General features: G+C 44.5%; 2 protein-coding genes across 22 annotated transcripts in view; one reads left to right on the plus strand and one right to left on the minus strand.

The window, feature by feature from the left end:
* The window catches only part of LOC146990722 (uncharacterized), a 142,876-nt gene that overhangs the window by 84,264 nt on the left and 45,243 nt on the right, over positions 1 to 13,369 (minus strand). The window lies entirely within an intron of this gene.
* Positions 1 to 13,369, plus strand: part of LOC146990730 (mitogen-activated protein kinase kinase kinase kinase 4-like) — a 35,175-nt gene that overhangs the window by 3,198 nt on the left and 18,608 nt on the right. For all 13 annotated transcript variants that reach the window (XM_085798363.1, XM_085798402.1, XM_085798383.1 and 10 more), the window contains exon 3: positions 9,966 to 10,022. In XM_085798363.1, coding sequence (XP_085654489.1) covers positions 9,966 to 10,022 — 57 coding nt within the window. The remainder of the gene's footprint in view (positions 1 to 9,965; positions 10,023 to 13,369) is intronic.

The following is a 13,369-nucleotide window of genomic DNA, read 5'->3' on the forward strand; positions in this document are numbered from 1 at the left end:
CCTGAAATGCCATGTCAAGGTTCCTGTGGCCATGCTGTGCTGCTGGCGCTCTCTCTCCGTGCCGTGTGCCAGGCGGGCAGCCATTGGCCCTGGAGGCACGCCAGATTACAGTCAACTTCTGAAAACACAGCACAGCAGAATTTGACCGACGGCCATAATGAAAATTACGTTATAGCTAAAAAGCCCCCCCCCCTTTCCCCCTTTTTTTTTTTTAAATCTCTTGATTTTGCGTCGGCCAGCTGGTTGATGGTGGATCTATAAGCAGATTGAACTCACTTGCATATCATGTTACAATCGGAGTGATAAATCAGTTTGAAAAGTGTGATTGTCATAGACTTGTAGGAGAATTTATTGCAACACAACCACATTATTTTGATCTTTATCAGTGACTTGCTCTTACATGGTTTCATTTTAAGTCCCTCAGCTGCATGAGCATAATCCCTCACATTACATCTGGAGCCATATTCCTCACTTAAGTTTAAAATGGTGCATCAAAAATACAATTAGCTCTGGCTCCTTTAGCCTCATAACCGTGAACGATGTCAGTGGTGGACTTGTAGTACACCCTAAAGTCACACACAGTTGCAAAAACAATGCCTTTGTGTCCAGATTCTTTTAAAGCACTGCACAAAGAGATTCTCTCCGAGCCTCTCCCTCCCTCCCTCCCTCGCTCTTTATCAGTTGGCTCTGAACCAGCTGGCTCACTAGACCATCTCAGGTGCCTCACTCTGGACATACAGATTTAAAAAAAAAGACAGAGTAATGATAACATAGAAGACATAATTCTTGAAATTGTGCGTGGTATGCGGCGAAGATTCCCCCTGCTCTACAGAATGGCCATATATAGTCAGGCCTGAGGCACCAGAGCCCCCGCTGACCTGCCTCCCTGCCTCCCTGCCTCCCTGCCTGCTATGCATGCATCCATGCTGCATGCCAAGGCTGTGCCCACCACTATTTTCATTCTGTCACGTTTATGGTTGAATTGACTGGATGCGGTGGTGGCGTCTTCTTTTTGGGGGGCGGTGCCAGCGGCAGCAAGGTCATGTGGCTGAGAACTCACCAAGGCAAAACCACCAAATGAGAGGAGGATGATTTCTTCAGCAGCTTGAGTATGTGCTCTCGATATGATATCATTTGGATGTAGACAAATTTGCTCCAGTGAGTTAATCCAAAAGCAGCCTCAGCTCCGTCTCCGTCCGTCCGTCCTTCGTCTCCTTCCTTTGTCTCATCCCCCTCCAGCCTCCGTGGCAGCCTCACCCCTGCCCTCAGGACAAGAAGCTCTGTCCTCGGGGGCCGAGCTACGCCCGATGGGCACGCTGGGTGGGAGTGGAAGCTCTCCGTCTCGTGCAATCTGTTAAATGCCCACCAGTGCCATATGGCGCTGGGCGAGACTGGTGCTTATACTTACCTCAGGGCAGCGGTTGTTGGTGATTAAAGCAACAAGGTGCTTTTTGAGTGTTTGTTTAAAAAAAATGCAAAGGTGGATTTTTATAAAAGAGGCTGGTGTTGGAATATGTTAGAGATTGCAAACACGTGGGAGATGCTCCAGGTTGTTCTGTGTGCATCGTGCAGACAGAGGATGGTGGTGTGTGACTTTACAGTTTGTTATTGTGTCTGGATTTTGTATAGAAAACCAGATTTTCAACTGTTGTTACTACCCTATACAACCATCTTTCATTCATTATTGTCCCACTTTTCGTTTCTGTCTTTCTTTCTTGCAAATATACAAATATATTTTTGCACATTGCTGCTGAATCACAGCAACTGCAATATGGGAAATGTAGGCTAATGTCCCAGTCTTTGTTTTCAGCGCTTTAAGAAGAACGTTTGACATCAAAAAAAAGATAGAAAAACAGATTATCAGCACATTGTTGCAGCAGATTTAGTCCTTAATAAATATATGACCATTTAATATATACAGTACGTATAATGTAGCCTAGTTTTCTCTATGACTACATTTGTATGACATTTCCAAAACAAAACACACTCTACGCAGGTGTGTGAATACTTTGCATACTGGAAGTCTTGTAAACAGGAAGTAGATTGTTTACTGGAACAAGGAACAGTTGAATTTAACAAAAGAGATGTGTTGTAGATTAAAACGTGCTATTGTGACGTGAATGAAGCCCAGCAGAGGATTAGATGCTGTTACCAGACCCTTATAGCCGTTGTGTTGGGTCCCACTCAGTTATTCACACTTTAGCATGTTGTCGGCTTGTGAGTGCGTTCGTCTGTGCTCTTCCTGAATAGTTCGGAGGCGTGAGCTGTGAAACGCTTTGAGCCCAAGTTCAAGCACTGAATGTCACACACACTCCTCCACTTTGCATCCTCTCGAGCCAACACAGTGCGCTTCTCTCTTGTCCCCGTCTCCCCCTCGGTTACCCTCTCCCTAATGGGTGTCACAAGACCCGCGGCGTCCCCTGACCGGCCACGCCGTCTGAACAAAACTGTCTGTGTTCGCCCTCTCCGTTGCGTCTGTGGTGCGCGGCTCATCGAGGCACCTCGTCACCCGAGCGGTGTTGAGATGACAGACAAAAGTGGTGGCAGAGGAGATGAGCCCGCAACAATTAATCGAACAATAATCAATTATTAAATTAATCGTCAACTATTTTGATAATCGAGTAAACGGTTTAAATAGTTTTTTAAGAAAAAAAAGTCCAAATTGTCAGATTTCAGCTTCTTAAATGTGAATATTTCTGTTTTTTCTGTTCCTTTATGACAATAAACTGAGTCTCTCTTTGGTTTGTGGACAAAACAAGAGATTTGAGGACGTCATCTTGTGGTTTGGGAAACACTGATTGACATTTTTCACATTTTTTTCAACATTTTATTGACCAAACAACTATTAGATTAATCGTTTAAAAAATCCACAGATTAATCGATAATGAAAATAATCGTTAGTTGCAGCTCTCTTCTCTTCAAGGCCACATTTCAGTCAGAAATCTATTGTTTTTACGTGTTAGAGAGAGAGTTGATCTTCCCCACACATCCTCCAGTGTTTGTGTGACTGCACAGGAGCTGACACACCTCTCAACCCTCGCAGCTCATCGCTGCTTGTTTGTTTTTGTTGCTGTTTCCCGTTGGGTCATGAGGAGGGAGTCCAGCTGCTGCACTCTGATCAATAGATGTACAGTCACATCAACCGTCCTCCAGTCCCAGACCTCTATCCAGCTCTCCCTCCGTGCTTCTGCTTCCATCCCCTTTCTCTTCTCATTCACACACTTTTCTTCTTTCTCATTGCACGTCTCCTCTCCTCATCTCTCCACTCACTCGCTGTCTTGTCTTTTATCCTCCCTCCACCTCTCCTCTTGCTCTTTGCATCTCTTTCCCTGGCTCCTCCATCCTTACATCTCTAGGGAGAGCTGGAGTGGAGGCAGCAGGGCCATGGCTAAGTGTGTGTGTGTATGTGTGTGTGACTAAGAGAGAGAGAGAGAGAGAATTGGGTCAGTATGCTGGTATGCAGCAGCAGTATAAAGCAGTCAAGCCCAGAGAGACAGGGGCAAGGCACAGCCCTGGATGTCATGTGCTGCTGCTTACTGTTGATTGATCATTTCCATTCCCGGCATTCATTTAATATATGTAGCAGAAGTGTGTGTGCGTGTGTGTGTAGACTTGAAGTTACAGTGTTTTTTATTAAAAAAAAGGTTGTGACCTGCCTGTTTCCCACCTCCCACCCACTCCCTCTGCCAGTTCAAATGTCACCTTAGATCTTCGTATGACCCTTTTCAGAGGTCAGCCATCCCTCATTACCACTGCTCTACTACCTAAGGCCTCACACACACATACACTTTCACCACTGACCTTTAGCAGAACCAAACCAGCAGCTCCCTCCGTCCCTCGCTGTGTGAACTAATAATATGAAACCGAGTTTGTTTTGCACCTACACGGCCGGTTGGAAGAGCACGTCGCTCAATTTGAGCTGCGCCCGTTGTGCAACGGCAGCTCGCAGTCGGTGGATTGACCTGGTTAGAGAGGCGGACAGCCAGGTTTTCTGAAACGGTCGCTAAGTGTGATTGATCGTGCGTTAATGTGAAAGATGTAGGGAGGGAGAGGCTCATTGTGTTGGGCTCAGTCAGGATGCAGTGGATACCACGAGCCTTGTAGGAAAGCGCATGGGAAACATTGCCCCCCCCCTCGTTGTGGCAGACCACTAACGATACTGCTATTCCACCCTAAAACATGAATAACTGGTTTCCTAACAGTTTTTCAATCCATCCACATTATGGATTGTGGAACAGTGTGGACTTCTTTGACAGTACCTGAGGTGTGTTTTTCTTTTTAACTGGCACCGCGGGCACAGTTTCTACTTTATGCGTTCTTGTGAAATGATTCTCACCTAATGGGAAAGTCCACTCTCCACTCTCCACTTCCCCCCGATGTCAGCACTCGGTTTAATAGAGCGGCCTCGCTTATTGAGTTTCTAGCGCTGAGTGGGACTTCTCCGTATGCAGCGCTGTTAATTGAGCCCTCGTAGAACAGTGCGTTTAGTTTTTTCGGGGGGGAGATTTTAACATAATGTCTCCGGCTCTGTAGGCAGTAAGTCAGCCGGTGGTTTTTAGTGCAGAGCTGGACAGAGGCCAGCAGCACATCTGGCCATGGTTAAAGAGGAGCTGTGATGGAGGAGTGGAGATGGAGGCCAGGGAGGGCTGAGTGATAGCTCAGTGCCTCAGATAACCCCTCCGCTGCCACGCCTAGCTCGCTGCTGCAAGGGGCCCTCCAGGGGCCAACCCATACCCAACAGCATGGCTCACAGGGGCCCGGCCGTCAATTTATTAGCTGATTGTCAGAAAATGTATTTGTCAACAGTTTTAAAAGTGATCGATGAAGTGGTTTGTTAAGAAAAATGCTTAACAGTTCCTTTTTTCTTTGTTTTTAGACGGCTGACCTCTCTTGACCTTTTGGTTCTAAATGCCTCACAATCGATTAATTGATCATAAAAACATCATTAGAATCAGAAATGTTTTTATTGCCTAGAGCAGTAAAGGTCAGTTTACAGCACGAGGGACTTGACATGGTGTCGGGTGCAGACACAAAGGTACAAAAATAGTAAAAGGTAGCGATAAAATCAGATAAAATAAAATATTCTAGTGCAAAAAAATACACATAATACTATATATAATTTAGAATTTATATAAAATAGAATAAAGATAAAGATAGACACAGAAAGTCATTGTGCAAATTGTTGTGGTTGTGCAGAGTGACTGTCCATTGGTGGGGGGTTATCTCAGAGGGACTGGGGTCATTAATGTAATGTGTAATGACCCTATACAGGACAGTGGGGCTTTTAAAAAGTCAAGGGTAGAAAAAGCTGTCATGTGGTTTGTCAGTTCTGACGGCAAGACGTGTATTGACATTAGGCCACCTATTAGGTTTGGTATTTATTGCAGAATCGAGCAGGAGTGTCGTTGGCTTCATTTATTTCCCTCTTGATCCTTGTCAAATCATTCACAGGAACCATAAACGGTTAATCCTGGCGTATTTACAGTAGCAACTAGCAACCCGCCCAAAGCCAGAGAGTGCTGAGTTCATGTTGAAACTCGGGCCAGCGTAAAGGGCATGAACAGATTTTCTTTTAAATTCTCATATCAATATTAAGATTGAGGCAGACAGGAGTCGAACCCAGGCTGCTGCTTCTTGCTGTGCAGTAACCAGGTGAATTATTGGGGCTGCTGTAGTGATTGATCCATTAGCTGAGAATATCCTCTCTTTTTAATGCTTAATTTACAGTCCCATTGAGGAAAACATGGCTGACGTTGACTCTTGTCCTGGTTGTATTTGCCAGTTCCTCCTTGGAGAACTCTTGTTAGCAGGAGATTTGCAGGATCTATTGACTAAACTTGGCTGCACATTTTCCTCCAAGTACAACTTTCCAAAAAAAGAAAGAAAAACCTTGCCTGTTTGAGGTTTTTTTTTTGATCCACATCATTTGTAACGACTCTGGCAGTCGAAGTACCTGCCCAGTGTTTTCCTCATCTCAAGGACGATGGATGGATGGATGGAGGAAGGGAGTTGAGGGAGAGAGGGGGAGGATGAAGGCACTCCAGGGAACTTGTGTGTGATCCAGGCGCTCGTCTCATTACTCGTGTCCTTAATGTTGTGTAACCTCAGTTGTTGTGTTGTGGTATCAAAATGCAATAACTTTGTGGCCTAGATATAAGCGTATAAGCCAGGGGTCTCAAACTCAAATGAGCTGGGGGCCACTGCTGGCACTGTCATCTCAGTGGAGGGCCACTTAAGTTTTCAAGACGAATATAAAAAAAAATCACAAATATTTCTGAAAACGGGGTCTATTTTCAAATATTGTACGATAATTATGGCTGTCAAACGATTAAAATTTGTAATCCTTTAATTTCCTGAGTTAATCACATAGTATTTTTCTTTTTTGCTTGAAATACCAGCAAGATGAATGGAAAGCATAAGAAACATCCAGATCTGGACGTTTCTTATGCTTTCCATGCGGTATTTGGTATTATCAGCTGTCAGAGAGAGAGAGCAGCCTCGTTTGGTGACATAAGAACAAGTTCTCTAGTGTAGGAACATGAGGAGAAAAAACATATGCAAGTTTTCTGCATCATAAGACCCCCCCTCCCACACGCACACACACCACCCCCCTCCCTCCCTCCCTCCCTCCCTCACCAGGCTGAATGAACGGGAGATTGGGGGAAAAAAAAAACAACTCGCTAGTCGAAGCGGCCGCTCTACGTCGCGCACAACCACAACAACGGCAACAACAGCAACATGTTGCAGTGGATTATCACTGTTTGTGTATGAGACACCGGGACCACGGAGCAGAGCGACTCCTCACAGTACAAATGTACGGCCGTCGGTGTGATGTGCAGAGCAGCAGGACGACTCCTCAGTCCATGAGTTTCATGTCTGGCCGGATCATGTGAATCCAGCTGCAGAAATATCCGGAGGACGGGAGCGTCGCGCTAACCGTAGTAACTCACACACACAGACACGCACACACTGCCTACCTGTGATCACGTCTGGAGAAGGCAGCTTCTCTGTTTCCCCCAACTACGAGCGGCCCGAGGTTAGCGCATTAATTGCGCATTAAAAAAAAATAGGGCCGTTAAAAGCATTTTGCATTAAGGCGTTAACTTTGAGCCTTTCCTACTTTTCACGTCAAGACGCGGGCCAGATGTAGGGGGGCCGCGGGCCGGATGTGGCCCCCGGGCCGGGAGTTTGAGACCCCTGGTATAAGCTGAGACATTTGACTTTATACGACCATTTCATACATTTAAACCCTACAGTCATAAATAAACCAACTGATACAGGTTTTGTCATAGATGTCCATACATTTCTAGAGGCTCCGTCAGATTGACAGTTTATTAACAGCCAGAAAGAGAGATGGGTGACTGTTATTGAGTTATCTACACGGCCTCTCTGTGACTCTGTCCTCGGATCAAAGCGAGCTTTGTCTCCGAATAGCATCAATTCGAGGCAGAAAGCTGCAGAGCGCAGACAGAATGGGCCTCTTGATTCTTCGGTGTCTGACCCGTTTATGTCCCTTCTTACAGCGGCCGAAGCAAAAACAGTCGTCGTACGTGGACAATATAAAATGACACAGTGTAACCTCCACAGGTGCAGTGTTTCCGCGCAGTTTTTATGGGTGTGAGCGCTTTTAAACAACAATGCTTTCTTCTGTACCAGAAAAGAGGAAGCGTGGTTGACGGTGAGTCACTGTGACTCTCTGATTCTTCCTGTATATCACCAATGCAGAGCTTTTTTTTTGTGATTATTGATTGACCTGCTTCTTATTATCTCCATTGATTCATCAGTTGCATGGTAGGAAACTTGTGAAAACACGTTGTTCCGGAGTAACACCTTCAGATAAAGGTCAAATGATCAGCTAATGGTCACATTTGAGAACGTTTGAGCTACGAGCAGCAAATACATGATGATAGGGCGTCGGATTTCCCTGCATTTCCCACCTGAATGTCCAGAACTGGGTTAATAAACGGATGTGAAGTCATCATAGCACCAGCTCGGTGATAGTTCTTGCACATAGACTTTGAATTATCACTTGGTTTCAGCTCAGTGATGTCACACAAAACTATCTGAAGTTCGCTCTGGTCTGTTCAAGCTCCAGATGTGAAGAGCTGTGTCTATGCGCGATTGGGCTCATCTGCCGAAAGATGAAATGAAAGTGTAGAAAACACAATAATCAGTGGGTTTAGGTGAAAAATCAGATGCAGGTGGGTGCGCGAGGTCTGTCACTGACTTCCTCTCTCACACCTGTGACCTGTGAGCAGAGCGGAGCAGAGCCGAGCCGAGCCGACGGCCGAAACGTTAGCGTCAGTGATGTTTTTGCAGCGGTGACCCCTGGGATCAAAGTGAAGAGGATTAAAGGCATTGTAAAGTGCCCCCCCCTCCTCCATCCCATCTCCCTCCACATCTAACTGCCCCAGTGAGTGAGGGCCCCTAAGCCAACATGGCTTTTACTGTCATAATCCATACAGTTTCAATTGACTTTGGAATGCACTGGATAAGATGATGGTACTGGTGTTAGTGGGGGAGGTGGGGGGGGGGGCATATGTGAGACTTGGTTGTGCTTTTACATGTCACGATTACTTGTTTTCACAATGAATCGTGGTATTAAACGCCACAATTAATTAATCGTAAAGATTCCCAAATACCGTTGCTTCCCAAAATAGATGATCTCAGAACTATATTGGAAGATGTGCATCAAAATAAAGGTAAATGCTCAGATACTAACTAACGTAACATTGAATTGGTAGGAATGATAATAAAAAAACATTAAAATAAACATCAAAATTTGGTATAGATGACAATTTATGACCTGAATATTTCAAACACTTCCCCTAGGGATCAATAATTGGTCATATATTTATAGATACATGAAATATTTTGTGTAAAACAATGAGTAATGTAATTATATTTTGACTATATTTGATTTTACATATCCATAGTTTTGTGAAATGAATTAATGCATAACAATACTCGTAACATCGTGACATCCCTAGTGTATTGACATGCGTGTGTGTGTGTGTGATAGAGTTGCTGCAGTGACGCCATATCACTGCAATGTTGTCCCAGAGGAGGAGGAGAGGAAGAAGAAGAAGGGGAATACCCGTCCCGAACCCATGTGGGCGACCTCCCAAAAATGTCCCATGTTTTATCTCCTCTCTTGGTTGGGGGGGTGGAGTGGAGGGGGGGTGGAGAGAGAAAGAGGGGGGCCTCTATTTCAGTCCTTTGTTTATGTAAGGAGTGGCACTGGGGTGTTAGGAGAGCAGAGGAGTCTGGGAATGCCGGGTCTGCTGCTGTGTACTGTATATAGCAGGTTATATAGGTCATGAGATCCATGCGTCTTGAGACTGTGATGGGAACCAATAGATAGCTGATTGATGATTGAAAGTTGATTTAAATTAGTATTGGTTATGTGTTTGAATACTGATCACAGTTCAGGTAGCTGCGATAGAATATTTTCTTTATCAGCTTATCTGTTAATTGTTAAAAGTTGAGGTGACAGTAATCGATTAGTCATGATTCAAAATGATTCATCTGCAACTTCTTTGGTAACTGATACATTTTTTCCTCACATAAAAGGTCAAACATTTTCCCATGGAAGCATCTGCAGCGATATACGACAGCAAGTTGAATATTTCAACTGTCGTTCAGACAAGTCGAGGCATCGTCTTTTGGTTGTGTGATATAGTGAATGACATTTTTCAATATCTTCACATTGATGGGTTCATTGAAAAAAAACCATTTGCATGAAAATACAAATTGACAACTTGTAAATCGTGCATTTAAATACGACTTACTGTCAAAACGCTTGAATGCATTTACACTTTCTGGCTGCTTTTGGCAGGAGCACGTGCACACGCTCCCTGAGATCATTAATCATCACCTGGCTGACAGTTAATTGCAGCACAATGAGTTCGCCATGTGGAGTGTGAACGCTCACCTCTGTCTTTTTCTTTTTGCTTTCTTCACAGGGACGACATGTCAAGACTGGACAGCTGGCTGCCATCAAGGTCATGGACGTCACAGAGGTGAGGCTGAAGTCTACATGGGTTCAACTGGGAGGAAATAGAGGCAAAGTGGAGATGCAGCTGCAGACAACTGGGTTTTGTTTTCCGCCATTACACTATAAATACGGGTTAAGTAGTCAAATATGGAAATTAGACGCTTCTCGGGAACATTATGCCGTTGTCTGGTTGGGATTAAAATCCACCGTCATTCCATCGCAGGGAAGAAAAATGCCATGCTCTTTAATGGCTCCCTCGCCCTCATAATAAACAGCAGGGGAAGGGCCGAGGCAACAAGATGCTTTTGAGTGAAGTGCGTCATTCAGCGGCCAGCGGGCTGCCCTCAGCCGTGGGAGGTCCTGTCTGCAGATGAGAGAAAGGCGCACAAACCGCACATGCACACATGCCGGAACACAAAGCGGAGGGTTTTTCAGAGCAGCACCGAGGGCCATCAGGGGCAGCCACCCACACAGCCTTGATAATGATGGAGGAATATACACAGGCTTGTGTGCAATAACAGGCCTGGCTGGTGAATGGGCTCGGGTTTAAAAGCAACACTGTCGTTTTTTGGACCTTAAAATAATGTTTCTAAACTCATGCAAGTGGTAGAAAAACAGTTAATAGGATGAATCGTGCCGCCGCTGCAGCCAGAGCGTTGATTTGTGAGGAAAGTAAAGACGGTTTAATCGGAGGAGGCGAAGAAAAAAAAAAAAGGCGAGAAAGTGATTGAACATGACACATGAACTCCCGTAGTCAGGTAGTTTATTCAAGATCACACCCGGTCTCCCTGCTCCTCTAACCCACACACGAGCCCCCTGTTCTGGGCTGCACAGCCAATCAGCCTCCCCTCCAGACAGGGCTCCAGACTGCCCCTCAAATTTGAGACAGTGCAAGTAAATTTTTCATCTGCTTGCACATGTGCAACCAGTAAATTGAACTCCTAAAGCGTTTTGAATGATGACTCAGAAAGTTCAACCAGAGAACAAGCTGAAATCTTACATTGTAGATGTAACATCATCTGCTTAATCTTACCAGTGAATCTCCACCAGGCATTCACACACACACACACACACACACACACACACTCCCAGCTGGTGCACCTCACCACGTTCTTGACAGATGATGGTGACGCAGCAGCTGATGGCCTGTGTGCCCTGACATGTCTGCCGCCACTCCCCAACGCAGGCCGACGTCACGATGAGTCACGGCTACACACACTCCGCTGATTAGTTATCATGTGTAACGCTGTGCGGAGAATATTAAGCAACTGTTTCCTGTTAAGTGTGATAGACACTAGGTGTGCCTTCCAGACATGTATGTAGTAACTTCAAGGCTACAGAGTTTAAAGGAAATCATTTGTCACATCAAGCGCCGTTGGGGATGAACCTGTTTTGCCATGTGTCGCAATAAAAACAGTGTTGTGTCTACAGCCAGGAAGCTACTGTGTCCAAAAACCCTCCTGGCATATTTAAAGTAGTTTTACTTGATCTCCTCTCTGATGTCTCTTCTTTAAATCTCAGTTTCTCTGCTGTCTGGTCAAAAAACACATTGAAATCTCACTTAAAGCAGAAGTAAGTGATATATTTGTGTTAATATAAGTCTTAAATAGTTATATCTTCCGACAGCAATCACTTACATAGAGTGTTTGGACTGAAACACGGGTCTGTCAGTCCCTCTGCTCTGCTCTGCTCTGAGCCGAAGAGAAAACATTTATCGTATCCTACAGTTTTTATCCAATGAGGAGAGAGAACGGCATGCAGGGCTGTGTGTGCAGCCAAGGAACGCCGTGAATGTGGCGACGTAGGGACGAGGACTGTTATGGTGCGTTCAAGGAAACTCGTATTTTTCCGACCGTGAAGTCGTACCAGTTCGATCTGGTACGAGTTCACCGGTCGGAAGTTACGAGTGGCCGTTATAGTGACTTTCACCGGTAAAACAGGTCGGAAAAACACAAGTGGGTTGCCTGGAACGCTACAAAGTCGTAAGTTGTGACTTGAAGCTGTAATTTACGATTTCAAAAGCCTGCCTGGAACGCAGCATTAGCGAAAACGACCGGACCACTTACTTCTGCTTTAATTCAACAGATATTACCATGAAACTTCCTAAGTTTATCACTTGCAAATCATTTTTCTATTACATGTTTGGTCAAATTTTATGTTTAAATATGTAAATGAGGCAGTATCTAATGAAATATGCACTAATCTGCATACATTTCCAGAACTGAAATCTGAACAATGGATAAAGCTACTTTCAAAATTCTTGTTTTATTTTGTTGACATATTCAGAATCAGAAGTTTTTACAGAGGGGATTTTGGATATCTCTTTTTATCACTCTGTAAATCAGAGAATACTGAATGATATATCAACAACCCCCCCTGTAAAAACCTTCAGAATATAGACAGGAATAAAACTGGAAGGTTTGGTCTCTGTAAGTGCTGCTGAAGTGGAGATTTCGGGCTCAGAGTAGTAGTAGAAGAGCGGTTACGGAGGAAATGAAAAGAGAGAAATCTACTGACGAAAGAGACAAAATGAAGTAAAACCATTTCTTTTGATTTTTCTGAAAGAAGACATGTTAAGGAAGAGAAAATCTCAAAATGGATCAGTACATGAAAAAACAGTGTTTATTTACGTTACTTACACTGTATTCTTTGCCTTACACTGACTGATACCAGGCATGCGCCGTTGATGAGCCAGGACACTTCCCAGGCTGCTATAATAACACATCATTCTGCACATTCTTGTCTTGTTAGCTGGATTCAGTGGTTTTTAAGTCAAAGCATGACTGTGATTGATCAAAGAATATGATAATGCACCAGTGTGTGTGTGTGTAAAATAATGACACACGGTCACAGAGGTCTTAACTGTTACCATGATGATGAGTGTGTTTTCATGAGGCTGTGTTTCTCTCTCTCTCTCTCTCCTCTGTCCCGGCTCTGCAGCTCATCCACAGGCGTCCTGGCTTGTCCACTGTTGCTCTGACCCACATTCTCAAATCCAAACACTCCTCTCCTCCGCCGCCATCCAGGCCTGGAGCTAAAAATGCCTTTCTAGTTTAAGGGTCTATTTTCTCGTACATTAAAAGGATTGTCCGATCCCCCGGTTTCTGGGCAATTTGCGGCAGATAGTTAGTTTCTATTGACCTTGTTTGTGTAGCTGCTGCGTGACAAATCCGGGAAAGGCCGTGTTTGTTTTTGTGTCTTCTTCAAACCCTTGTGCATCATTCTGGCTTTGTTTGAAGTTTCTATGTTGACGATCTTTTTAATTCTTCTTAAAACATTTAATGCTTTTAACATCTGCTCATACGCATCCATGTCAAGCCTGGTGCAGATTTGCTGGAATTATTCGGTGTTAAAACAGGATTTTCTATCTTG

This window comes from Trachurus japonicus, chromosome 2 (genome assembly GCF_045865225.1).
Source record: "Trachurus japonicus isolate A0001 chromosome 2, Traja_1.0".
NCBI lineage: Eukaryota > Metazoa > Chordata > Actinopteri > Carangiformes > Carangidae > Trachurus > Trachurus japonicus.